The 26,550-nt window shown below is 37.3% G+C and overlaps 1 protein-coding gene across 4 annotated transcripts; it reads right to left on the reverse strand.

Annotated features, from left to right (window-relative positions):
- Positions 1-575: 575 nt before the first annotated feature.
- Positions 576-17,459, reverse strand: LOC107767865 (uncharacterized). 4 transcript variants are annotated; one of them, XM_075253710.1, is made up of 12 exons: positions 17,298-17,459; positions 13,543-13,641; positions 12,795-12,992; positions 12,578-12,702; positions 12,369-12,490; positions 12,202-12,284; positions 10,968-11,111; positions 9,343-9,456; positions 8,229-8,411; positions 8,009-8,103; positions 7,823-7,920; positions 576-595 (listed from the first exon to the last, which is right to left on the reverse strand). In XM_075253710.1, exons 1-12 carry the CDS (start codon positions 17,337-17,339, stop codon positions 591-593), a joined length of 1,308 nt encoding a protein of 435 aa, XP_075109811.1. In that variant the 5' UTR covers positions 17,340-17,459; the 3' UTR covers positions 576-590. The 4 variants fall into 4 exon arrangements, with proteins under 4 accessions (XP_075109811.1, XP_016442447.1, XP_016442448.1 ...); XM_016586961.2 differs by lacking the exon at positions 576-595 and adding an exon at positions 7,230-7,512; XM_016586962.2 differs by lacking the exon at positions 576-595 and adding an exon at positions 7,230-7,512 and having other exon boundaries at positions 13,543-13,632; positions 17,298-17,453.
- Positions 17,460-26,550: the final 9,091 nt, after the last annotated feature.

Below are 26,550 nucleotides of genomic sequence, written 5' to 3' on the forward strand. Positions count from 1 at the left end.
CGGTATTCTAACTTTTGTTGTTCAGATTGTTTAGCAAGTGCACTTTGAATGGATTGATTTTGTCTCATCAAATCTTCACAATTCCTTCTTGACTGATTATGAATGTTGTTTGGTCCACTAATATGCACGACAAATCTATCCTTCTTGTTCCAACTTGTAAACTCTATGCTTGAAAATACATCTCCTCCCCCTTGATTAATACATTCATCTTGAAACAAATAACAATAGAAGCAATATGCCGCATCTTTTGTTATGCTATACTCCAACCAATCGTACTCAACAAACCATCGAGGATTAAAGCGGTGCAATTGCCCATAAAAATTTCTTTGAGGGAAATTGTGATTTCGAGATCGGCAAGGACCTTGTTGAATATATCTTCTTCTTACTGCATCACGGTCATTTAGATGATATTTTCGAATTGCTAATCTTTTAGCCGGATTAGTCTCTAAAGAATCCAAATTAACTACTTCACTTTGTGGACGTTGTTCTGACTCATCGGTCGTTTCTTCCAAGTTAGATGAACTTTGAGATGTTGATCCTTGTTTTGAAGGCTCGGAAGGTACTACAGAATAAAATCTCTTCATTGGAATTTAAGCTGAATTATAAATCAAAACATCAATTAGATAACCCTGTAAATTGCACAAAAATTAACTCAAAAAGAAAAGTAATATATGTTTGAAGAAATTCCAATTAGAAAAGAAAAAAAAAAAGAGAAAAACTAAAAGTAGTAGAACAACTCAAGGCAAGCAATTTCGGCAATTTCAATGACTATATTTTTCCAAAAAGTAGGTCTAAAATAATTGAGTTCCAATTGTATTTTATATTGTTTATTATCCTTTTCCTACACAAAAAAAAGTAGTTTAGTTATCTTTTTCCCTACACAATTTGGATGAGTAATTGTATCCTACAATGCATCTAATTCTAATTAATATATAAAAAGTACGCTGCTTCTGGAAAAAGAGAAACGTGTTGCTTGAAAATTTAAAGGAAAGGAACGAAGCTGCTGAGCTTCGAACTCCCGACCTCTGCCTCACATTTCAGGGAATTAACCCATGAACCAATTAGCTTGCTTTGACATAGTGGTGTCATTTTATTTTACTTGTACGCGTTTTTTCTTTAGCAGATTACTGCTATAAATATATTTAATAAAAAAAATTGACTAATTTAACCAGGGTAAATCCGCCCCTGGGCCGGAAAAGATGCCATCCTCAAGTTGTAGTGATATCGAGCTGTATTCTCCGGGTAAGATCTTTTTATTACACTAAGTCTTGCATTTTTCTTTGATTTCAATGTTCAAGTGATTTTCCCTTTGTTCATCCAGGCCCACGTGATGTCTTTCTAGATTTCAGAGCGGACCAGTCGTTATGATGGGGAGAATTTGGAGCTGAGGGGTCTTGTGGAAGCCGGCAAAGTCAAGGTTGAGAAAGAGCATTTCGATAGGACGACTCATAATTCTCGACTTAAGAAGATGGAGGAGGAGCTAGAGCGAATGAAGTTTGAGCTTTCTTAGTCTACTGAGAGGGGTTTTTCAGCTAGAGCGAATGGAGGAGGGCTGATATGCCAAACATTCTTTCTGGGTAGAACAAAAGAAAGATTGCAAGGTTATACCTTGGTGTAAGATTGCAAAAGATGCGTCCTTGGTGTAGGATTGCAAGGTTATACCAAAGAAGCTAAAACCACCCAACATACATAGGTTATCCTAGGTGTGATCCAAAAGAGTTGAGAGAAAAAGATTAGTTTCACATTCAACCAACCAGGGTAGCTGGTGGTGTATACATTAGGAGAAACAAATGAAGTACGTACCTTTTTGTAAACAACTACTGAAGCCATAAACCTAAGACTTGGAACCTAATAAAGATATCTTAGACGAATCTATGGTTGTGAAAACGGAGGTGCAAATGATTGGCTAAGAGAAGCAAGAATGGTTTGGGTATCTACTAATATTCTTTTGTTTGGTGTTATAGTCCCTGTTAATCTCACTCAATTACTAAACAATCTTAGAAAGAATAAATCTTCTGAAATTGGCTAATCTCAACACAGCCAAATGTGCGATACAAGTCATCTGCAGCAGTAGGATAACCATTTTTGTTTTCTTGTATGTAAGTTATTAAGGTTTTAATTTTTTTTTTTGAATTGGTAACTATTATATATATTATAAATATCAGTACATAGGTTGCACTGAAAACCAAATTTACATGGGAAGGAATTGGAGATGTTCTAATTTGAGACCTAGCAAGATCCTAGTATGTCTATGATAGTCAATGTATCTTCTGTGTACATCTGTTTGCACCAAAAACAAAAAAGAAGAATACAATTGAGTTTGATCTTCTGCACTGGATTGCTTCTATCTTCAAAACATCTAGTGTTCCTTTCCCTCCAAACTGTCCACCAAATACAAGCCGGTACAGTCCTCCATCTGTTACTACTAGTTGCTTCAGCTCCAGCTTCTTCCCAGCTATAAAGGACATCTTTAAGCCTATATGGCATTGACCATGAAATACCCCTAAGACTAATAAAGATTCTCCATAGTTGGTCTGTAATCTTGCAATGTAGAAACAAATGGGTGACAGTTTCTGCATTTTCCCCACACAGAAAACATCTTGAACACAGAGAAATTCCTCTTTTTATAAGATTATCCTGGGTTAAAACCGTCTCCTTTGCTATTAGTCAAGTGAAGCAAGCTACCTTGTATGGAATTTTTGTTTTCCATATATGTTTCCAAGGCCATGTGTCTACCAGTTGGTTATTATGATTCAAAATCTTATATGCATCCTTCACTCGGTAAACCCCTCTGTTATGCCTCTTCCACCATATTGAATCCAAACCTTCCTGTAATCCTGTAAATGCTTCCAGCTCCTTGTAAAGGTCAGCTAATCTTGTTATCTCTCAGTCATTCAACTGTCTTCTTAGAGCGATTTCCCATCCTTGATGACTCCACATATCAGCCACTGTCTTATGCTGGTTTTGTGCTAAACCAAACATATCTGTGTATCTTTCCTTTAAGCTTCCAATTCCTAACCAGTTATCATTCCAAAATGATGTGTTCCTTCCGTTGTTCACTCTTATGGAGGAGTGATTCTTCATTATGGGCCAAAGTTCTCTGATGGATTTCCACACACTTACTCCATATGATGTTCTGACTTTTTTGACACCCAGTTATTTTCCTCACCATACTTTGCTTTGATCACTTTGCCCCATAAAGATTGGGGTTCTTGAGAGTACTTCCATAACCATTTAATTCTAAGAGTCTTGCTTTGATTCTTCAAATTCCTTATCCCCAATCCACCTTGTTTTTTATCCATTGTGAGTGTCTTCCATTTAACTAAATGGAAGACCTTTTTCTCCTTGTTACCTTGCCAAAGGAAAGATCTTCGGAGTTTGTCCAGTCTCTGTAAAATGCCTGCTGGAATTGGGAACAAAGACATCATGTAAGTAGGTAGTGAGTCTAATACTGAGTTGATTAGAACTAGCCTACCCCCCAATGATAGGTATTGTGATTTCCATCTTGACAACTTCTTCTCACACTTTTCTATGACTGAATTCCAGATTTCTTTTGATTTGGATCTTGCACCAAGAGGCATCCCAAGGTAAACCGTTGGTAGTGACCCAACTTCTCCTCCCAATATCTGTGTCAGTTGCTCCATGTTGTTAACTTCATTAATGGGAAAAATATTGCTCTTTCTCCAGTTAATGTGTAATCCTGAGACTCCCTCAAATAAAACTAAAATGATCCTTAAGAATCTAAGTTGATCTTTTTCAGCATCACAGAAGACTAGAGTATCATCAGCATATTGGAGATGTGTGATCTCTAGATTGTTAGCCCCACTCCTGTTTACCTCAAAACCTTTAACTCATCCACTGACTTTAGCCGTTTTGATCATGTTGTTCAATCCTTCCATAGCTATAATGAATAGAAATGGAGATAAAGGATCACCTTGTCTTAGACCTCTGTGTGAATGAAAATAACCTTTAGGACATCCATTTATGAGAACGGAGAATTTTACAGTAAATTTGCAAAATTTCATCCATCTAATCCATTTTTGCCCAAAACCCATTAGTTCTAACATTCTTAGTAGGAAGCTCCAGTTCACATGATCGTAGGCCTTCTCGATATCTAATTTGCATAAGATTCCAGGTTCTTTTTTTTTTAATTCTTGAGTCCACAGCTTCGTTTGCAATCAACACTGCATCAATTATTTGTCTTCCTTTGATGAACGTCATTTGTTGAGCATCGACAATTTTCCCAACCACCCTCTTAAGTCTTTCAGTTAAGACTTTTGAGAGCAGTTTGTAGAAGCTCCCTATCAGACTGATCGGTCTGAAATCTCTCAATTCTTTCGCATCTGTCTTCTTTGGAATCAAAGTTATATATGTTGCATTGAAACTTTTCTCAAACATCTCCTGTGAATGGAAGTTGTTAAAGACCGCCATGATATCTTCCTTCAGAATGTCCCAACACTTTCTGAAAAAACCCATTGTGTATCCATCTGGACCTGGAGCCTTGTCACTTGCACACATCTTCAGACTTCTCAGCACTTCTTGTTCCTCAAAGTTACTCTGTAAAGACTCTCTTTCTGATTCAGAAATGCTTGAACTATTTTCGAAATTGACCGTTGGTCTCCACTGTTCAGGTTCTGTGTATAACTCCTTGTAGAATTCAGTGATCTCATTCTCTATTCTTTCTGGATTCTCGACTACTTCATGTCGAATCATTATTTGATCAATGTTGTTGTTTCTCTTGTGTGCATTTGCAGTGCGATGGAAAAATTTTGTATTCCTGTCCCCTTCTTTGAGCCACAGAGCTCTTGATTTTTGTCTCCATGCAATTTCTTCATTCTTGAGTTGTTCCTCAATCTCCATCAGAGTAGTTGCTTTCCTCACTGATTCCTCCTCTGTCAGCGCTCTTAGTTGTTGTGTTGTCTCAAAATCTGCTAGTTGACTTAGCAATTTTGATTTTTGCAGTCCCAAATTACCTTCGTAACTTCTGCTCCATTCTTTTAGCTTGCCCTTGAGAGCTTTTAACTTGCAAGCTAAAATGTAATTCAGGTCTTCCTGAAAATTCGAAAGATATCCACCACTCTCTAATTCTGTCATCAAAACCTTCCACATTCAGCCACCAATTTTCAAACTTAAAGTATGATTTAGCTTGTTCTCACGCACCACAGTATAGAGCCACAGGTGAATGGTCTGAAATCAACCTTTGTTGGATAGTTTGCTTGATGTTTCTGAAGCTTACATCCCATTCTTCTGAAATGAGAAATCTATCAATTCTTGAAGCCGCTGTATGATTGTCCCCTTTGAACCAAGTATAGTTGCCTCCTTCAAGTCGAAGATCTATCAACTCCATATCTTCTATAAAATCCGAGAACTCCACCATCGCTCTGGACCTCCTTGAACATTCCCGTTTTTCAGAAGGGTACCTTGTAACGTTGAAATCGCCACAAACCGCCCAAGGGCCTTCCATCAATCCCCTCACTGCACCAATTTCTCTCCATACTTTTTTCCTTTCTATTCTACAATTTGGGGCGTACACTCCTGTTGTGTGACATTGAAAATTCTGTAAAAGAGCGTCGAACTTGCAAGTCAAAGTGTATGCACCAGTCTGTAACACCTCCCCTTTCCATACTCTGCAATCCCATAATAACAAAATCCCCCCTCTCGTGCCACTAGCTTCTACACTTGCATACCTCACCTATCTACCACCCCATATTTGCCTGACTATTTCCTCGATATCCCCCTCCACTTTTGTCTCTTGCATGCATATAATGTCTGCCCTCCAATTCTGCACTTGACTTTTTATGATCTCCCTTTTCTTCTTATCGTTTAATCCCCTTACATTCCAGGAAATTACTTTGATCTTCATATTGAAATGATTGATAGATCTCTTCCCCTACTCCTTTTCCCGTCACTCTTGAATTTGACATCAAAAGAAGTTAACCCTTTTAATTCCAGTGATCCTTTGAATCTTTGTTTCTTCACCTCCAACTATGTCTCCACCTTTCTTACCTGTCTGCAGCTGTCAATTTGCATTAACAACTCCAGTGCTTCTTCTTCATGGCCTTGAAAATCTACTCCAAACATTTTCCACAATTTGATCATATTTTGATGGACCCATAGTGTTGCATCCATGTCTTTATCCATTACTGGATTGTGTTGCTGAACTGCTATAGGATTCACCTCTTCAATTTCCCAATCTTGGATAGAGCTAAATTGCTTTAGATGTTCCAAAGCACTTCCAACATGATCATTCCCCATATTTGTGTTTATGCTTTGCTCCCCTGCCTTCTGTTCCAGTCTTGCTATCTCTACTCCACTTTCTGGTTGACTGCAACTGATAAGTGTTGCCTTTGGCACACTTTGAAGATTTTCATTGGGGATTGGATCCCCTGGAGAGGACTCTTTTGCCCCCAAGTAAGAAGATCCTCCCATTTCCTCAATATAAGGCTTCAGCCTAATATCAACAGAAAACTCACACAAGAGATCATTAAAAATGACTTGTGCAGCTAAATCGAAGTCATACGATTTCAGCTCGTTGTTTGTCACTTTACTGCCCTGATTATCGAACTCGAGTCTTGTGCAAGTTGCCCACTTGCCTTTCCTTTATCAGTGATTTGCCATAAGGTGCACCCCAGTTGATTGTTCAAATCTCTCTCTATTTCAAAACATTGTTCGTTTTCTTGCGTCTTCAGCTCATATCTTGTCTGACTTTCAGCCCAGATTGGGATGAAAAATTTGATACCGTCTCTTTCAATCCCAACCTCATTGGGAATCTTTCTGCCATCACCAAAATTAAGGTTTTAATTTTGTAACAGATTAAAGCTTAGATGAGTGTTATTCCAAGATTTTAGAAATTGTCCTGCGCGTAGGCCATAGGCTGAGCCATCCACCATTGACAACTCACAACATGAATCAACAGATTTGCTTGAGAATTTTAGAACTCTAAGCATTGCCTCAAGAGTCAGGTCAATGTAGCTTTCTTTATTTCTTTCCTTATTCTTTTTCTCTTCTGGAGCCGTAACTACAGCTACGACTGAAAGTGAAATACTTATCACGCAAGCGCAGATACATTACTCTACCGCTAAATGTGAGTTCATATGATTTCCTGCTTATAATCTCGCTCGTGAAAGCTTCTTTCAGGACCATCTTTAAAATTAGCCATCTCAGCTCTAGTGAAACGATGTTAATGTCCTCCAAGGACACAACAATACGACACAGATGGAAACATCAAATTTTCCCTGTCACAAGTCTTCAAACATCTTAAGGATACTGACCCAGAATTTCGACAAGAAAGCTCCCATCTCAACAAAAACTATATCCATGTACACATTAGTCACATTCGCTTTGACAATTACAAAGATCTGAAATAATACAAGAATGTCAGTTTTTCACATTAACTGCACCAGCGTGAACTCCATCATTATTATAGGCCATATTTCAAGCGAAGTGCACCGAGGGTTGCAGAGTGCTCCTCGGCTCCCTTACAGAAAACCTCATCCCATATCTTGACAAGTTCTGTTTAACATGCAGAAATAAGTAAAACTAAATTGTAATACGCAACTTAAATTCAATGCACCGGGTACTCTCATCTAGCCCAAGAAGATATAAAGAGGAATTCATGAAGATAAGTGAATTATGCAGGAAAATAATGTTCCATGATGATGTTCCGTAGCATGTGTCTCACACTGCTACACTTCATCTCTTCATTAAGTAGTGGAATGATGTGGATCATTGTTATGCAAGGGCTTTATTGCTTACATCAGTACAAAGTATAACATGTAATTACACGAAATAAAAATGCAAACCATATATACTCGAGATATACCAGCTTTATCAGTGGATGAAAGGCACATGATGATCATGTCGAACCTTGGGACCTTTGTAAGATTTTCCAGGTATCTAATTGCTAAATCCATATCTTCACTGGTGAATAAAAGGAGAGCAAACATGTCAAGATTAACTATCTGCAAACTCTACTTGAAGATTCCACCTAAATGTACCCCATACTTACATGGAAAATGTGGCAACGCATCTTACAATGTCCATGAGCATCGGAGCAGACAAGGCATTTTTAAATATTTGGGGTAACATTGAAGGTGAAGTGACCTGAACAGAGAAAGCAGGTCTAGATTACTGAAACAGGTGAGAAATGGAAAAGTCGTCTGACTGTTTTAACACAGATTTGACCAACAAATACAAAGAATAAAAGAAGACGAGACAGTAAGTTATACCTTCAATAAATGAGTTTGCAGATCACGATCACCAGAAAGTCCTCGCCAAGAAACCTCAAACTGATACGCTGAATTTGGTGGTGCAATATTTTTTGCAGCTTCGGCCTTGGCAAGACTAGCTGCTCGAGCAGCAAGCTCTTGGACAGATTCCTTGAGTTCTTGCTTGCTATTTTTGTGAGGTCTCTGCAAAAAATAAGTGATAAGTGACACCAGGGTTATGTGCATGATAAGAATATTAGCATAACAACAAAGACAGAATAATAGTGTGATATTGCATGTAAATGAAGTACAGATGGTCATTAAAATACTTTCAGATAGTCATAAATAAATTCAGACACTTGGAGGTACTAACATTCAAAGTTACACCATATGTGAAACTTCAGTAAGGAATATTATTCTTGAATTCTTACTTAAAACATAAAATACTCAAGGGCCTTTCAGAAAACATAAGCGAGATGAAACCTTAATATGATCTTAACGTTAGTTTGCAAAATAGTAGAACTACTATTATATAGCCCCGCCAAATACTTTCGACAAATTCCCTATGACGAGTGTTATGATTGTGCATACTTAGGTTGCTGAATATACATGGCATGTTCTGAATGTGGTAGATGTTTCTTGAGAAGAAAAGTGCATAAGCTAGCAAGTGGAGATAGCTTTATGCATGGGAAAACAAACTGAACAAGCATCTGACTACAAATTAATCTTATGTTGGTGATCGTAATTGATAATGATTTGACTTATTCATTGTAAAAGAAAAGAAGAAATGATATTGGTTTAGTCGTTGACACCATGAAACCTGGATTATGAATACCACGGTGAAAAGGCTATGAGGCATGACCACAAAGTTTTTGACAAATAACACTATATATATACTCTTAATAAACCTTTGGACACATAACATTATGCATGCTTATATGAACTAGAACCTTGTAATTATATTTTCGTGCCAGGGGGAAAGGGTTTGGGGAAGAGAGGTGGGGGGGGGGGGGGGGAGGGTTTGTTTGGAAATATTCAACACAAATTGGATAAATCTCAAAACAGCCTCCCTATGTTCCACCCACAAAAAAGCACAGAAAGGAATAGTAGAAACAACTAAATCCAGGAGTAAAACCTTTGCAGGATTCAGGGTAGGAACGGTGGCAGAAGCATCTGAACCTTTGCTATTAATCTGCATATGAGTATCTTCAACTTCCATAGCAGTCCCAGGAACATCTCTACTACTTTCCTGGCACAGAATTTGAATGTCAAGGCATTGTGGATTGGTGAACACCAGTATTTGACTTAATTTTCACCAGATCATAAAATATATTAGTGACCCGATAATCAATCTACTGTTAACATCATTTAAGAAGTCAAATTACATGTTGAGATTACATTAAAGATATAACCCACATATTGAGATGCAGAATACCATGTCACTTTCACATGCTTCCACTCTTACTTATTCAGATAGGACAAAAATACACTACAGGCCGGAAGATTCCAGGAATCTTCAAATTAACACATGAACCTCATTTTTACAACTCAGCTGTTTCTGTTTGATTTAACATAATATTTATATATTAGCGCCATATCTTTATTCATTAAAAGGAACATGAGAGCAAAATGATATTCGTAAAATTTTTGGGTCTTTTGGGCCTTAGTAGAATGCTTCAAAGATTTGTTTTTCCATTTTAGTGACAATTCCTATAGTTGCAAACAATTTAGCTCATGTGGCTATGTCTTTAGCTCGGGGGGGTCTGTTAGCCCTCAACGACAACTAGTTTACTATGTATTTTACATAGTCATGGTAGTGATGAATCTCAAAAAGTAATAGGCAAAAATGAATAGCTCTAAAGATATAATTGAACAGTCTTATAATTGATATTCCATCTGTCCCAACTTAATTGTCCTATTACTTATTAGACTGTCCAAAAATGGTGTCTACTTTTAAAAAGAGAAAATTCTCCCTACATGCTTCAATAACTTCTCAATGTTCTGCCATAAGGATAGAGCCGCACAACCTAAATTATATTAGAGAAAGTTCAAATTCTCCAAAGAGTAAACTTTATCCCCACCAAAGACCTACTTATTTTACTACGAAATTTGACATCTAACTTGAGTACCATTATCTAAGATAGAAGATAAAAGATTGAAACAGGGGATTATTTTACATGTTAACAATCTATTATAGTTAATCATACTTTTAGAACCTGATAATGAATCACTCTGTGAGAAAAACATTTCAGGTTATTGTTTATATTAGGAAAAATTGCACAAATTTTATAACCCAATCACAATTCTATCAAGGATAATTGGAAATATGCATGAACTCCAATCATCATATAAAAGTTTCTTACGATCCTCATTCCTCTAAATCTTTCACGTCTCCCCACATCAGTTTAACTTTAGTATGCTAAGTGCTTGAGTGTTATTTTCTCTTATTGAAAAGAGTGCTTGAATACCATTAAATAACTAGTAAAATCAATAATTTGTTAAGAAACTATTACAAGATAACAGTGAATTGGTTCATGCTTTTGCATTCAGATACTTAATGCTATCATGCTATCAAAATCCAATAATTCCCACTGATGCCCCAGGAATTGTTAATTATATGCATCTAATCATTCAAAAAACTTAAAGAGTATTCTGTTTATCCAAATTCTTTTCCTCTTAGCGTTAAATATAATCACAGGTGTGAACTTTACAGAGTCAAAATGGAAAAGAAAATTAAATGCAACAGTTTAGAATGACAACCTTGGCAGGAATTTTCCGAACTTCAGCCACCTTTTGAGAACTACCTACAGATTGGATCACAGGGCCAGTTTTATTTGTCTTTCCAGTGTTTTGAGCCCCTTGTGCAGAAACTCCTGTTGCTCCTGATACTCTTTTAAGAATCTCCTACAAGGTTGATTAAATTGATTACTAAATAATCCGTGATCAATGCATAAAAGAAACAAACACAATGTCAAAACAAATTATACAGCCTCTGAAAGGGAACAAGAGATCTAGCAAGAGATGATGCTCCACACTAAAGTATCATGGTGCAATCAAGGAAAAATAAACAATAGATCTACAGTGCATGCAAACAGAGCTTTATCAGTTAGCTTGCACTATTTCCTCCCACATTATATGTGCACAAACAGCGCTATTTCCCATTAACCAGATTACCATCCATGATAAGCCTACATGAAGCAGACATTTTGGCTGGTAAACTGGAATTATAATACTTCAAAAGGTGAAGTGATTGTAAAAGAATGGTATAGCTGTGACTTCAGTTTTACCACCAGTCCCTATTCCTCATTTCATCAAGGAAAATATTGTGTAAGACCAGTGTTATCAAAGGCGAAAAGCGCAAAAAAGCTCTAAAGTCCATGGGGGCTTTAAGCGCAAAGCGCAACTAAAGCGTGGGCTTTAATGAAAAAAAGCGCAACTGGAGAAAGTAAAGGTATGTATATGTAATCCAAGACTAATAATTATAAGCATGAATAACAAATATGGGAACAAAGAAATTGAAAAAAAATTACGATAAAGCGAAATATCAATTGTTTAATGTCGCCTTTTCAGGATTATACTTATTGGCAAGGAAAAGTATGTCTTAGAGCCTTGATGTGATACTAAAGTACCCACAAAGCGAGGCGAAGCGCTCAACATGTTTTGAGCCTCGCTTCAGAGCTTAAGCGCGCCTTTGACAACACTGCGTGAAAATACTATTTTCTGTAAGCAAGCTAGAACTGTCTAACCCCATAGTAGGAATGATGCCCCCAATAAGTCATGCGTACACACTACCCTCCCAGACCCCACGGTGTGGGATAATACTGGGTATATTGTTGTTGTTGTTGTAGCCTACAAGGGACTAGGACCATCACACGGTCCTAGCAGACATGCATCAAAGTATCTCCAAGAAAGAAATCATTGTAGATTATTACAAATGCAAAAAAATTTAAGAAGAAAAAAAAAAGATCGCATCTAGGCTAAGTAGAGTGATCACCTTCTCATACAGAGCCTTAACTTCTCCATACTGCTTCTTGATTTCTTGGTTCTGTGGCTCCAACCTCGAGGCAAATTCAGCATCTGTGCTGCCACCGTTGAATTAGACAAATATGGAAACCTGAATATGACAGTACCCCTTATGCTTAAATTTAGGTTAAAGTATACCTTCAATTGATTCTTTCAATTTTCCAAGTTCTTTCCTAGCAGTTGAACGGCGAGAATATGCTTTAATGTAGCGATCATCCAGATTCAAGGCCTCTGTGCAGTCGTTCTCTGCCTCTTGAAACCTAAATACAAGGAGATAAGACTGATACCAATTTTTCAAGTCTTAACTATACTTTAACTAAAAGAACAATGAAGTGCATTAAACTTGCCTTTTGAGTTTAAGATAAGCCATTGCTCTATTGGCATAAGCTACTGCAGTTGGTGAAAGTGCGATGCTTCTAGAATAGCAATCAATAGCTTCCTTGAACTTTTTCTGCTTAAAGAACTCATTACCCTGGGAATAGATAAAAGGCAGAGCACCAGCTATAATGGCCAAGCTTTCATTCCCCAAAAAAAGGAGAATAAATTTTAAGGATCAAATAATACCAGCTCTTTCTCTGAATTGGCGTCAATGTTACTCTCTTCTGACAACATTTCACTTGATAGATGGCTAGTTGGATTGTACTTTTTAGAATAATCATATGGACCAGCAGCACCTGAGATCAAGGTAGATTTGCCAACTCGTTGTGTCCCATTAACTTGAGGACCAGTAGGAAGTTCACTAGTATGGCTCCAGTCTTCTCTCTGTAAGGTAATTAGGAGAAAGAAAGAACGTTTAGGATTGAGAAGTCAACATAGACAAAATCATTTACAAACAACCCACAGCGCCACAATCCTCATGGATGATGCACGCATGATGTAACCTCTTCAAAGGAAACCAAAGGCAGAGTGTGCAGAAACATATTTTGATCTTAGCCAAATGACTGAGAAAGGTATAAACGGCTGCAGACACTTGAATCAATGCGATGTCCACAATTATTCTAGTTATTGACAGAAAAACCTAAAAAAATGTACTAAACAAAGTTAAACAATTTAAAACAGCAGATATCAGAATCAGAATCACAAACAAAAGGTGCACCTCTAAAGAGGATTACACATATCACTCAAAGATCCCCTAGAAGTGCCACACACAAACAGATGAAAATTGACTCAGAACATAGGGGAAGATAAAATGACGTGTCACACACCAAAAAAAAGTGAATCACCACTGCATAATTCCAATTAATTAAAGCATCGTTTAAAAATACACGTTACCAGTACATATCAAGAGGTAGGTTTTGAAATAAGTGATTACCAACTTCTCTTTGCCACGAGCCTGCGATTTCATCTTTTTGTCTTTATCCTTCAATGATAGTTCCCAATCCTGTAAGTTATTCAAGAGCCCCTGCATGTCCTGGTCAGCCAAATAATGCCAGTAAAACCACAAACCAGATAATATCGAGCAAATGAATCCCTAAAATTACAAACAGGTCACTCACATGAAACATTTGAAGAAAAAAAAAGTAAGAGACTAGCATGTGTGCACGTGTGGGTGGAAGATAAAGAATCAAATGCAGAGCAGACGATTAAAACCCCTTTGAAACACACATGAACATTAGTTAACTCAGAGAGGTAGACGTCTAGATATTGAGATGCACCTGAAAGGTTTAGGATCAGAGGCGGATCTAGGATTAGAAGGTTCCGGGTGCCATATTATTTTATACGTAGACGTATTATTATTTATACGGTCCAAATGGGAAAAATATTTAGTCGGTTTGATCAACTTTGTGCTTCAGTTCGAGCTATCCATCTTTTCAATTTATATAGATAAATATATCGAATGAAAAAAATTTATAACTTAGCGTACAACGTACATCATAAAATTTTCAGCAGTAATACCAATATCATAAAATTTCTTCTACAAGAAAAGTACAAAAAGACAACCACTTCTTTCATCTTTGACACCTGGAAATATCTTCCAGTTAACAAAATACTACCATAATCAGTTGGTCACTACAACTAATATTTAAGACATACATAATTCTTTCATCCTTGAATAAACAAAAACACACATATACATCATTCATTTACAATTGTCCTCGGCGAGTTTTCATAGTTTGAAAACGGTCAATGATAGTAATTACTTACCTTTTCAAAAATCATACAAAAGCTAATACAATCAGAGATTCAAGAGAACAATATGCACAATAACACAATAAAGTATAATCGGAACAGAGAAAAAATTTAAATCTGAATTGAATAAAAGGAAAACAAGGGAGAAAATGAAAGGGTCAAAGGGGTATAGTAACCTGTAAGTCTATACTATTAAATATTAACAATACCACCAAAAATATTTTATTTTCAGAGAAACCCAACATAAAATTAAAAAAAATAAAAATCAAAATAAGAGAGATATGCAGTCAAATTACAAAGCAGTGGTGCAGCAACAAGGTGAGGTGCGATGGAAAAGTGGACGCCAAATGGTGGTGGCCGGCTGCCGGTGAGTGACGGACTGAAAAGGTGAAAATCCAAGAGTCCCCAAGTTTGGGACAGCAGCACCGTAGCATAGAAGGGTTTTGGGTGGGAAAATTTTTTGGGGAAATAAGGGAGCTTTTGTTATTTTAATGTATTCAAAAGAAAGCACAATAGAAATAGAAAAGTCAAACAATATTTAATAAGTCAAAAAGTATTAATAAAGTAAAACAAAGAATAAATAAAAAAGAAAACAAGTGAACTGTTTGTACACCTCACAATAATTGTCCAATAGTACTAATAAAAGTTCCAAAAACTATATGGTTGCACTGGTCTCGAACTCTCGCTTCTAGGGAGTTATTTTCAGGCCTTCGCCATTGGCACCCAGTGGCTGTTTTGTTCATTAGGGTGCCATTTTATTATATGTACAATATTTCCTCTACACTTATAGATATATACACAGAGTTCCGACCGAGGTCTGCGGGTGGCGTCGCACCCCCTCGGCTCTATGTAGATCCGCCTCTGTTTGGGATGTGTGTCAACCAAAAAAAAAACCTTAAGAGAAAGGGCAAAACTAAAATTTGATTGTCAGCTAACCAGAGCATGTTTAATAAACTGTATTGCCAGTTAAAATCTTTTTTGCTAGCTTCAACTATGATCACCCCCAGCAGAACAGACAAAGTATGTACACATGATACATGAAACGTGACTTGAGGTACTTCAGGATAGAGTAAAAACCCAAATTCTTCTCACTGCTTAGTTTGCTGCATTTTCACAAGGAATTTCTCTTGGATGGTAAATCAAGTCAATTCAAAAATACAACCTAAAATTGAGAAGTAAATAAAAGAGCTTCTAGATACATTTTCTAATTTAGAAGAATGAACTTGAAATCACTCATTATATAACGTCACAGACAGGAAGAGAAATCTCACCGCGTCCGAACTGTGAATGGTACTACTAAGGGTCACATAAAATTGTCATAATACAGGTATTTGAATTAATGTGTTTGCTTCTGCCAGCTTCTATTATAATTTGATCCTACCTGCTCTATCCTTCACAGCATCACTGAGAATATTGACATAACATATTTTTGTGATAAATCGATACATACATAAATATTTGACATGACATTCTTTTGTGATAAATCAATCTATACATGAAAAATATCAGGTGTCATATTTACAAGAGTAGACATAACTATTCTGCCTCAAGCCTAACCAAAAAGGAATCAGACTACACAAGCAAGAGTTTCATGCTTGCACACCAAATACAAATTAGATAAAAGAGAACTCTTTACACAATCATATGACTCCCGTCTCCATCTCAGGTTAATTTGGTATGACGGAAAATATTTTTAGAAAAAAACTTATTTTCTGGTAATTGGTTTCTACCAAAATGGAGAAAATGACTTCCCTCAATTTGGGGGAAGTCATTTTCCTTTCCAATTATCTCAACTATTAACTTCATCGCACTAATTTATGTTTAACCAATTTGATCAATCTTTAATACTAAAGTTTTTTCTCAAAACACTATCCGGTTTGCTAATATTATTATTAATTTTTAATAAATGTTTTTTTTTTTTCAGAACACCTCCGATCAGCATCGAAAACGTTTTCCAGGAAAAACATTCTCCAGAAACTAAGTCTTTTTCCAGAAAACATTTTCAGAAAAAAAAAACATCCATCATCATAAACACACCCCTAAGTTTCTGTCCATTTCTTTTACTCCAAAAGACACAATAAGGTGTAGTCTTTCACAGCTTGAGGCATGGGCAAAACCACCTCTAAAATGCATAATGGCTCTCTCACCCCCATCTCTTTCTTTATGCCACTAACCGCACCCCACCCTCGACCACCAAAGAAAAGCAACAATCATACCCTTATACAGAACCAACCCCAGTTTTCTGTAGCAGATGTAAATGTTTCAGCTACCGTCCGTGCTTGCCTTAACTATTGCTACCACTATAGTCTATTAGTCTTTTGCGGGCCAATGACATCCTTCTATAGTTTTGTCTAAGAAATAATCTTTCTTGGTGCATCGCTCTCCAAGCTTAGTTCAAGCGGCAAAGGTTGAGGGACTTGTGACAGGTCACAGGTTCGAGCCTTGCTACATGGAAACTAAGCCTGGTATTTAAGGGGAGAAGAAAAGAGAGTCGGTCCCCTTATCCAAGTTTTGAATGCAGTGCTTGGCCCTAAGGGCTAGCCCCAAACAGATTTCTCGGTCATAAAACAATCTTTCTTAGTGCATTTTTGTTTTTCTACCAAACAAATCCCAGAAATTAAACTCTCTACTCGCCAATAAAAACAGAGTTGACAAACAATATTTATTCCCTGAGTTTTGTTTAGTAGTACACACATAACTACTTCTAGTTTCAGCAAGAGTTCAGTAAAAAAAATTGCAGACTTAAAATCCAAGAGCGAAACCATGTGGAACAAAGCTTCAACCATCAATAAAACCCGGAATTCAGAATTTAATTTCCATTTTAATAAGCTCCGCTATAGGAGTAAGATAGCGGTATGAAATAGTAGAAGGCAGTTTCAGTTTATAAATAAATAAATAATACAACGAGAGAGAGAGAGAGAGAGAGAGAGAGTATACCTGAAATTGATCGCGAGAGTGCTTGCCTGGAACCCTCGCCATTGACGTCGAGCCTTGAGGATTCTCTAGATGTTTCCGGAGGGAACTCTAAACTCTTCTCCTGATTTTTTCTATATAAAGTTTGTTTCAGTTCAAAGAGTTGAAAGTGATAGAGACTCGAGAAGAATGGGGCACAATGATCCCTAAGTCTTGAATAAAATAAAAGATTTTGACCAAGTTTTGGTAATTAGGGGATAATTAAAAATTTTGGATTTGAACTATAATTATTAAAAACTTATTAGTAGATATTAAAACCTCAACAATTATAAGTGACTCACTTCTTCATTTTTTTTTTGTCATTTTTTTGGTAAACCAAATACTTAATTAAATAATAATAACATAGCAAACGTGTTTGTAGGGCTGTCCAAGTGGCCAACATTATTAGTTAGAGTGTCATTAATATTATAGCATAGTTTTCCTACTAAATGTAGTTCCCAAGATGTCTGACCATATTGCATCGTTAGCAAACACCGGAATAACTATCAAAATCCATGTCTTGTCAAAAGCTTCATTTTGCTCCCTCTTTAGCTAGAAGGTCGGTCACCTGGTTATGCTCCCTGAAGTTATGGCTGATCTGGGTTCCCCAGTCGATCCATCAAAGACCTGTATTTAGAGATAATAGGATTGTAAGGCAAATGATAAGCATTTAATATTTTAATAACTTCCATTGAATCAGTGTTACTGGTCAAAGGAGTTAGATTGTGTTTTACTGCTAATCTAAGGCCTTGGAATAAAGCGCTTAATTCTTCGAGGTTGTTAGTGATGTTAGGAAAGCCTTTCATGAAACCAATAACCTAGTTGTCTGAATGGTTCTTGATTACACTTCCCATATCCCATGTCCTTGGGTTCCCAAAGGAGGAAGAGTCAGTATTTAGTTTGTAAGTACCTATGTCAGAGGGTTCCCACTTAACCTGGATGGTAGTTCACTGCCTTTGCGATTTGTTTCTGGCCACATGGTGGTATTCCATAGCCCTGGCAATGACATTTTGGATTGTTACGTGGTTTTTTTTATTATTGAACAAATTGTTATTCCTAGTTAGCCAGAAGTTCCAAAAGCAGAAAGGAATGAGGAACTTCCACTGGATGTTGTCATTGAAAGCCATATTTTTAAGCTTAGACCAAATATCATTCTAAGAGGTTGGATTAAGATGGAAGAATTGATCTAGTTCTTGATTAGGGGAACACTGGCAAAAGTTAGACCCGAAAGCTTTGGTGTTGGTGCATTCATATGTGATGTATGAATTCCTCGGGATCATTGCAGAAAGTGCAAGAAAGGTTTAAATTGAGCCATATGTTATGGAGACATTTGTTGGTAGGCAGTATAGAGTGAACTAGGAGTCACTCTATTTAGGACATCTAGTTTCTAAATCCATGTGAAGGAGGTATCTTGGGTTGTGGGGTGCTCCCTTAGGAGCTACGAAATGAGTAGGCTGACTTTGAAGAGAATAGAATACTAGTGGTAAAGCTCCATATGGGGTTGTCATCATTCTCGCTATTAACATGGATGAAAGAGTTGTTGATAGTATGGATGAGGCCTCATGGATGTGGAATAAAAATGGATGAGGCCTCATGGATGTGGAATAAAAGGTTGCCTAGGTTCCATTTTTTATTGATGAAAAAGGAGGAGATCTTGATGATGTCCTCCCCAGATATTTTGGGACCACTTATCATGCTATCAATAAGTGCTATATTTGGTACCCAATTATCAATCTTAATGCAAGAGAAAGATAGTGGTGGGATTTAATAAAGTGAAGATTCAACACAAATATTTCTAAAGATGTCTCGTAAGAATATTTTAAAATATCGTTCAGGATGTTTAAATATCTAGAGAGATATGAGAGATATTTAACATCTCTCGAGATTGTTTAGGGGAGGAAAAGGGGAAGATAGGGAAAGAAAAGGAGGAGGAGGAAGAGTAGGGGGCTTTGTATAAATAAAATTTCTTTGGAGCTTTTAAAATCTGTGTTATTAACAATAACACAAAAAAATATCTTTCCCTTATTAATTAAAGGGATTTTTTCTTTCCTATATAATATTTGAACGGCCTGAGCCGAAGGTCTATAGGAAATAGCATCTCTGCCCTATTGGGGTAAGGGTAAGGTCTACGTACACACTACCTCTCCCCTCCCCCCGACCCCATTTTGTGGGATTTTACTAGGTCGTTGTTGTTGTTTGTTGTTTGTGTATATAATATTTGAACTTATTTACCAAGATTGTCCTAATTTTGTATATTACCCACCCTAAATAATGATTACTTACAAATTATATACAAGCTATTATTAGGGCCTTAAATTAGGGGATTTAGTTATATCATTTTCCTATTTTCTCTCTAATCCTCTTTCAATGAGAATCCGTCTAGTTGTGCATTACCTATTTTAAGACATAATCCCGCAACTCTTCTCTCTGTTTGACGCCTCCCTCCTAAATAGAAACCAATTCAGTTCTTTATTAAGTTATGACAACGGCAGATCATCACTTCCATCGTTTTCAACTTCTCATCATCAAGAATCGAAATAACAAGTTCTAAGCAGCATATTGTAGCGCAACTCCAAAAAAATTACAAAAAAAAAAATAAACATTATGCTAATAGTTAATTTAGCATGTGCAATCAAATCAGTTACTTATGGATTACCATTGTCAGTCACTATTGCTGCTACAATATCAAGTTTTCAGTTTAAATAAATATGAATTAGTGCACACAAGTCAATTTAGAATTCATTCTCTGCTTTTCTTTCTTTAACAAATTGAGTAAGAAAAGAACAATGTATGATACAACAACATACAAATTAAAATAAATTTCGTACAAATTTAATATAGATTTGATATAACAATAACATACATACTAAAAATAAATTCCATACAACTAATTATACAGTATACAACTTATTTACAACTTATCTGCAACTTTCATGCATCATCGTTCTTACCCAATTAAATACAACTACAACATCATATAACTTAAATATAATTTTCATACAAATTTATACTATATGTCTTTTATATATATATATATATTTTGTATGTGGTGTGTTCTTCTTCCTCTCTGAAATTTCAATCAAAACTTCCTCTCTTAATAAAATTTTGATATGTATCAACAACTTTATGTAAAAATATAGTATTTATAACTTAAATATAAATTTCATACAATGACTCATACAGTATACAACTAATTTTCAACTTTCACACATCATTCAAAAAAAATACAACCAAATACAGTTTAATTTCATACAACTATTGTACAACTTTAATACAATTCTATATGTATATTGTATGTCATGTGTTATTCTTCTTCTTCGAATATCAATTTGAAAATTCAACCAAAATCAAATCTAATCTTCACCAAATACCCTTAAAATCGAGATATAAACTCAATAGAATATTCCTAATCGTTTGCAATAACACTCAATTCAAATAAAAAATATTTTTTAAAAATTTGAATACGAATTCAAAGTTTCAAAGCTTTTTAATGGATGTCAATGGTGGAGAGTCAAACACCCTCAAATTTTATTGAATTACAATTTCAATTCGAACAATCGAGCCAAATAATTAATATTCATCTACTGCTAGCTCGCCATCGAAATGCCAACAAGAAAATGGAAAGCCCAGAAAAGCTCCAAGCTCCAGTCATGGCAAAATTAATCCCTTTCTTTGCCATTGTTAGAGAAAATTATGAGCTTTAGAAGAAAAAATCTTGTAGGATCAGTGTAGAAAGAAGGTTGATTTCAAAGAGAGAAAAAAGAAAATTGATCACGTCCAACTCTAGTCCTAAAAAGGATAAGTGGTCGCTGCAAATATAATCCGCTCTAAGAGTCCGGAGTTGAATCTCACATAGAATTAAGGTTTAGCTACAATTGTTCACTATTGTCACACCTCCTTTTTCCGCGCCCGAGGGGCGCAGGGGAGTTTTTCCAATTAAAGGACAATCGAAACGGGGATGGTTTATTAATTTCAGAGTCGCCACTTGGGAGATTTAGGGTGTCCCAAGTCACCAATTTTAATCCCGAATCGAGGAAAATAATGACTCTATATTACAGTCTGCGTACCAGAAATCCGGATAAGGAATTCTGTTAACCCGGGAGAAGGTGTCAGGCATTCCCGAGTTCCGTGGTTCTAGCACGGTTGCTTAACTATCATATTCGGCTCGATTATCTGATTTTATACAAGTGCGAGCTTATGTGCAAAATTTAACTTTTAACCGTTTTTATCATTTTACTGTTTTTATCAGGAATTGCAACGTTGTGAAAATGTATCGCGAACCGCGTTACAATCAATGTACCCGTGGTCGTCGACACACTTTGACTCCGTTGAGATTGGGATTTGGGTCACATCAATGCGCACCCGAGTTTAAGGAAATTAAATTATTAAAGACGCGCCTAAAGCGACTAGCGTATTTATTTTGGGTAAGACCGTGGAATTTTACTAAACGGTCCATCCCGAAATCCAAATAATTTCTAAAGCAAATATTTACTGAGGGCCCCGCAATTTGTATTTTTTATTTGGCGAGGCTCATCTCGTTCTTTATTTTTTAATGAATTTGCAACGTCATGGACATGCATCTCGAACCACGTCACAATCAATGTACCCGTGATTAGAAACACATTTCGACTCCGTTGAGAATTGGATTTGGGTCACATAAATGCGCACCCGAGTTTAAGAAGGTAAGATTTATTAAGGCGCGTCCTAAAGAGTCTAACGTATTGTTATTTTAGGAGGGTTGCGAGATTTGCTAAACAACCCGTCCTGGAACCTAAATGCTTCGATAATATACATTTAAACAAGGGCCCCGCATCTGCACGTTGTGTTTATTTTCATCGAGGCTCATCTCGTTCTTATTTTAAAAGGATATCCTATAGCAACTACGTTTCTTATCGCGTTTGTCCTTATCAATTGAAAACAGTAGATAGTCCTAATTAATTATATGCTTGCAAGTTGTTTGTAACAACATTCAGAAACGCCTAAAATCAAAAACGAGGCTGTCCGAACAAATAATCACGGGCCCAAATCCAGCCCAAGCGTGATCGGCCAGACCTGGGCCACTGCTTGTTCGAAGCAGGCCGGCTTGGCCTGTTTTGGCCTGAACTCGACCTTTGTGAGGTTGAGGCCCTGAATTTGTGTTCCGGATCTTAAAACATGGTTTTAAGAGTCATATATAGCAATTTATTGGAAAGGAAAGAACTTAGTTAGTGTACGAATTTCATGCTTGGCATACATTACAGGCTTATACTACACTTTTGAACTAAATATGAGATACAAACTACTGCCTTGGGCATACTCTCATCACCAACCTATATGCACATTCTAGCATTCAACTACCATACATTGACATTTATAGGCATGAGACTAACTCTAGTACCCAGAACAAAAATGTAAAACTATTACACATTGCATGAATATTTAATGTAACAATCTATATCTATAAAAAAACATTCTTCAGGTCTTTCCTTTACATTCATGCTCAAATTTCCAGCTACATCTGACAGTGTCTTAGGTGTGTACCTGGTATAGAGGAACAGAAGAAGAAAGGAATGATCAGCTGGGCAGTATGCAGTACATACAGCAGCAGCAGACACACAGCAACAACACAGCAACAACCAACTAAACCAAGTGTTTTCCACAGCCACAGATAACCAACAATATCTCCCAGAATACAAGGACTAGCAGATAGTCGAAACCAAGCCAGCAATCCCAGGAAAGAGTAAGGAAATAACAGCAGTAACTGAGGGTTCAAATGCAGTAAGACTAACAGTTCAACAACCACAAACAACTCAGCCAATGCAAGCAACAGAACTTGGCCAAGACAGCTTTGACCAATATGCACTCTTGTACAACTTTCAGGCAGTGTTTGGTTATAATGTCTATTGGAAACTACCTTGTGTTTACGCTATTGTGATTTTGGGACTCACTAGACCTCTCTTCAGACTAAAGTTTTTTTTCTCTCTGAAGACTCAAAAAAAATCCAGCCCTCTTTTTGTTTTTGAATGGCCTATTTATAAGCCAAAGACTTAGTGCAGCTAGGCTGCCTGCATCCTGCAACTTGCAGTCTGCCCATCCCTATTAAGCCCATCCTTAAGCATCTTTTGATGCCAGCCCTTTTTGTTCCCCACGCCTGGCTTTCTTTAATCAAGAGTTATGGGTTCATTTTAGTATTCATTTTAAATTCTCATGCTCTTATGTCTTGTTCCCCATTGGCATTAATTTAATCCTAAATTAGTACCCTACTTGTCAGCTCATTTAAACTAATCTTTCTGCCCTTTTTAACACCCCAGAATACCCCTGTCAACCTTGATTATTACTGCCCCTGCCTATTGCAGCATCAGGGCATTTTTTGAACTGATGAAAGTTCGAACTCAAGACTGCCTGGGCTGAACCTTTTCAGTCAGTTTCACAATGCAAACAAACCATTTCAAACAATGCTGGGGCATTCAGTCAATAGCAAGGTTCAATTAGTCATGCGACATTATTAGCCCATTCGACTCATTAGTTATAGAAAACTGATCGACGACATTTATCGAGTCGACTATACTAATCATAACAGGTAATAATCAGTCGTTCGAATAAACAACACATACAGGGACCTAAAGGGCATCAGACAGTTTTTGTTCAATTACTAGGGCTATATGAATTAATTCGCTTGACGACTACTCTAATCGAACATGTACATCACAGAATACATTCAAATCATACACAGAAAACAATTGACCAAATAAAATGTCTTTACAGAGATGAAAGAAGTCCGAATGAAAAATAACAAAATAACAAACAAACACAAAGAAATATGCTGACAACTTATTTAGAAATAAAACAAAAGAAAGGAAAACTTACCAAAAATGTTTAAATCAAACAGACCCAAATCTGATTCAACTTCGAACTTTTGAGGCCGAACAAACTTTAATCAGGGTGTTCTCACATGAGAACACCTTGATTAAGGTCTATTAGACCTCAAACCCATGTCCAAACCGGCCGGATTCCCCAGGTGCATGTGTTCTAAAGTCTGGATTTCCAGATCTGATTTTTAGGGAGTTGTGGGTAGATTCGGACCAAACCAAGTTTGGTTTGGTCACGAGGAAGGTCAGGGGAGTGTCTGGTATGAAGATGGGATGGTTTGGCATAGATCCGGGTTCGACTCAAATCTTCAAATGAAGATTCGAGACGAACGAAAGTGATTCGAGGCTCGTGGTTAGTGGATTCGTGTTCAGGACAGTGAGGTGGTCCTAGGGTGTTCAGGAGGCGGTCATCGGCGTTCATGCCGCCGGCTTTAATGGCGAGGGATACTGGGGCAGCTGCTAGGGTTCGGGGGGTTTCAGATTTGGGTTTAGGGACGATGAAGGGTGGGGTTCGGATAGGGGGCGTGGGGTGAAGGGTTGAGTTTATATATGGGGAGTCTGATTGGATCTGAGCCGTTAGATCAGATGATCTTAACGGCTTGGATCTGAGGATGAGACATGAGACGGGGTCGTTTGGTAGTTAAACGGGGTCGTTTGGTTTAAGTGAGGGGTTGGGTCAGGCTGGTTATTTGGGTCGGGTTTGAACATGGGTCGCTGAAAGAGGTCCTGAACCGTTGGATCGGCTGGGACGGACGTCTCAGATTGATTTGCCTGAAATGACGTCGTTTCAGGAGGTGCCTGGGCAGCCGGATTTGGACTGGGCCTGATCGAATTGGTTTGGGCCTATTTTTGGTTTATTTCCTTGGCCCAAACCGTTTTCTTCATTCTTTTCTCCCTTTCTTTTTTCCTTTTTCTTTTCTTCTTTTTTTTTTCTAATCTTAAAACTAAAAATAAAATGAAATTCAAACAAACATAATTATCAAAATATTTAAATAGGTTAAATCGCACCCTAGAATATTTTTGTGAATTTTTCTTTTACTGAATGAATTATGGTCTAATTACCAGGACATACACATTTTGTATTTTGTTTAATAATGTAAAAATGGACAAAATGGACAGAACCACACATGACTAGCAGCACACGTTACGGAAAATTGAAAATTGTACAGCGAGGTCCTTTGTTACTATTTCTTTTGGAGTGACTGTCCGTGAAGCAAAAATCACGTGCTTACAGCTGCCCCTCTTTGCACGAAGACACGAAGGGTTTTCGCGCAAAGATAAAGCGAGCGATTTTTGCCCGTCTGAATACTCCGTGTGAAGCATTTTTTGAAAGAGATTTGACCGAACCTTTGCTTCAGAGGTTTCCTACATATCCTGGGCTGAACAGGAATCAGGTCAATGTAGTTCGGGAAATTTTGGTAGCTGGGACTACCGTGTGACTGTATTGCTTGCTGTTGTTGTGCGCTGTTATATGCTGCTGTAGGATGCTACTGCTCAACCGATCTCCCTATTACATTGCTCTAAAAGGAAAACAAGAAGCTAAGCTAAACTGAGGATCCTGAAATCTCATCCATCTTCAATTTGTTCTTGTTGCCTTGCTTTCTTGTCGGCTAACGCTTTCCTCTGACGCCTTTATTTTGTGAACTTGGAGATGATGCTGGTCCTTCACCTTTTCTAAATGCCAGTTCTCATCACTTTGCTTGATTTGCTGGGGACACGGCTTTCTTCTTTAGATCTTCCAATGGTTTCTTCAGTGGTATGGCTTTTCATCAGAATTGTTATACTGGGCATGCTACAACGTTCCCAAACTACTTCTTTTGAGACGCGTTCCTTTTTCCCTTTGAATTGTGCGCTTGCCTCTGCAGTTGTCTGCTTCTTGGTGCTGGGATTTCATTGTTTCCCGTTCGGGGCTCTCTGTTGTACCCTTCCGTTTTCGGGTGGGGTGACTGATTCCAAAATCTAGAGCTAAAGGGTATTCCCGCATTATACTGGTGGGCGACCTAGAACTTAAATGTATTCCCGCATTATACTAGTGGGCGACCTAGAACTTAAATGTATTCCCGCATTATACTGGTGAGCGACCTAGAACTTAAAAGTATTCCCGCATTATACTGGTGGGCGACCTAGAACTTAAATGTATTCCCGCATTATACTGGTGGGCGACCTAGAACTTAAATGTATTCCCGCATTATACTGGTGGGCGACCTAGAACTTAAATGTATTCCCGCATTATACTGGTGGGCGACCTAGAACTTAAATGTATTCCCGCATTGTACTGGTGGGCGACCTAGAACTTAAATGTATTCCCGCATTGTACTGGTGGGCGACCTAGAACTTAAATGTATTCCCGCATTGTACTGGTGGGCGACCTAGAACTTAAATGTATTCCC

This window comes from Nicotiana tabacum, chromosome 5, assembly GCF_000715075.1.
Source record: "Nicotiana tabacum cultivar K326 chromosome 5, ASM71507v2, whole genome shotgun sequence".
Lineage (NCBI taxonomy): Eukaryota > Viridiplantae > Streptophyta > Magnoliopsida > Solanales > Solanaceae > Nicotiana > Nicotiana tabacum.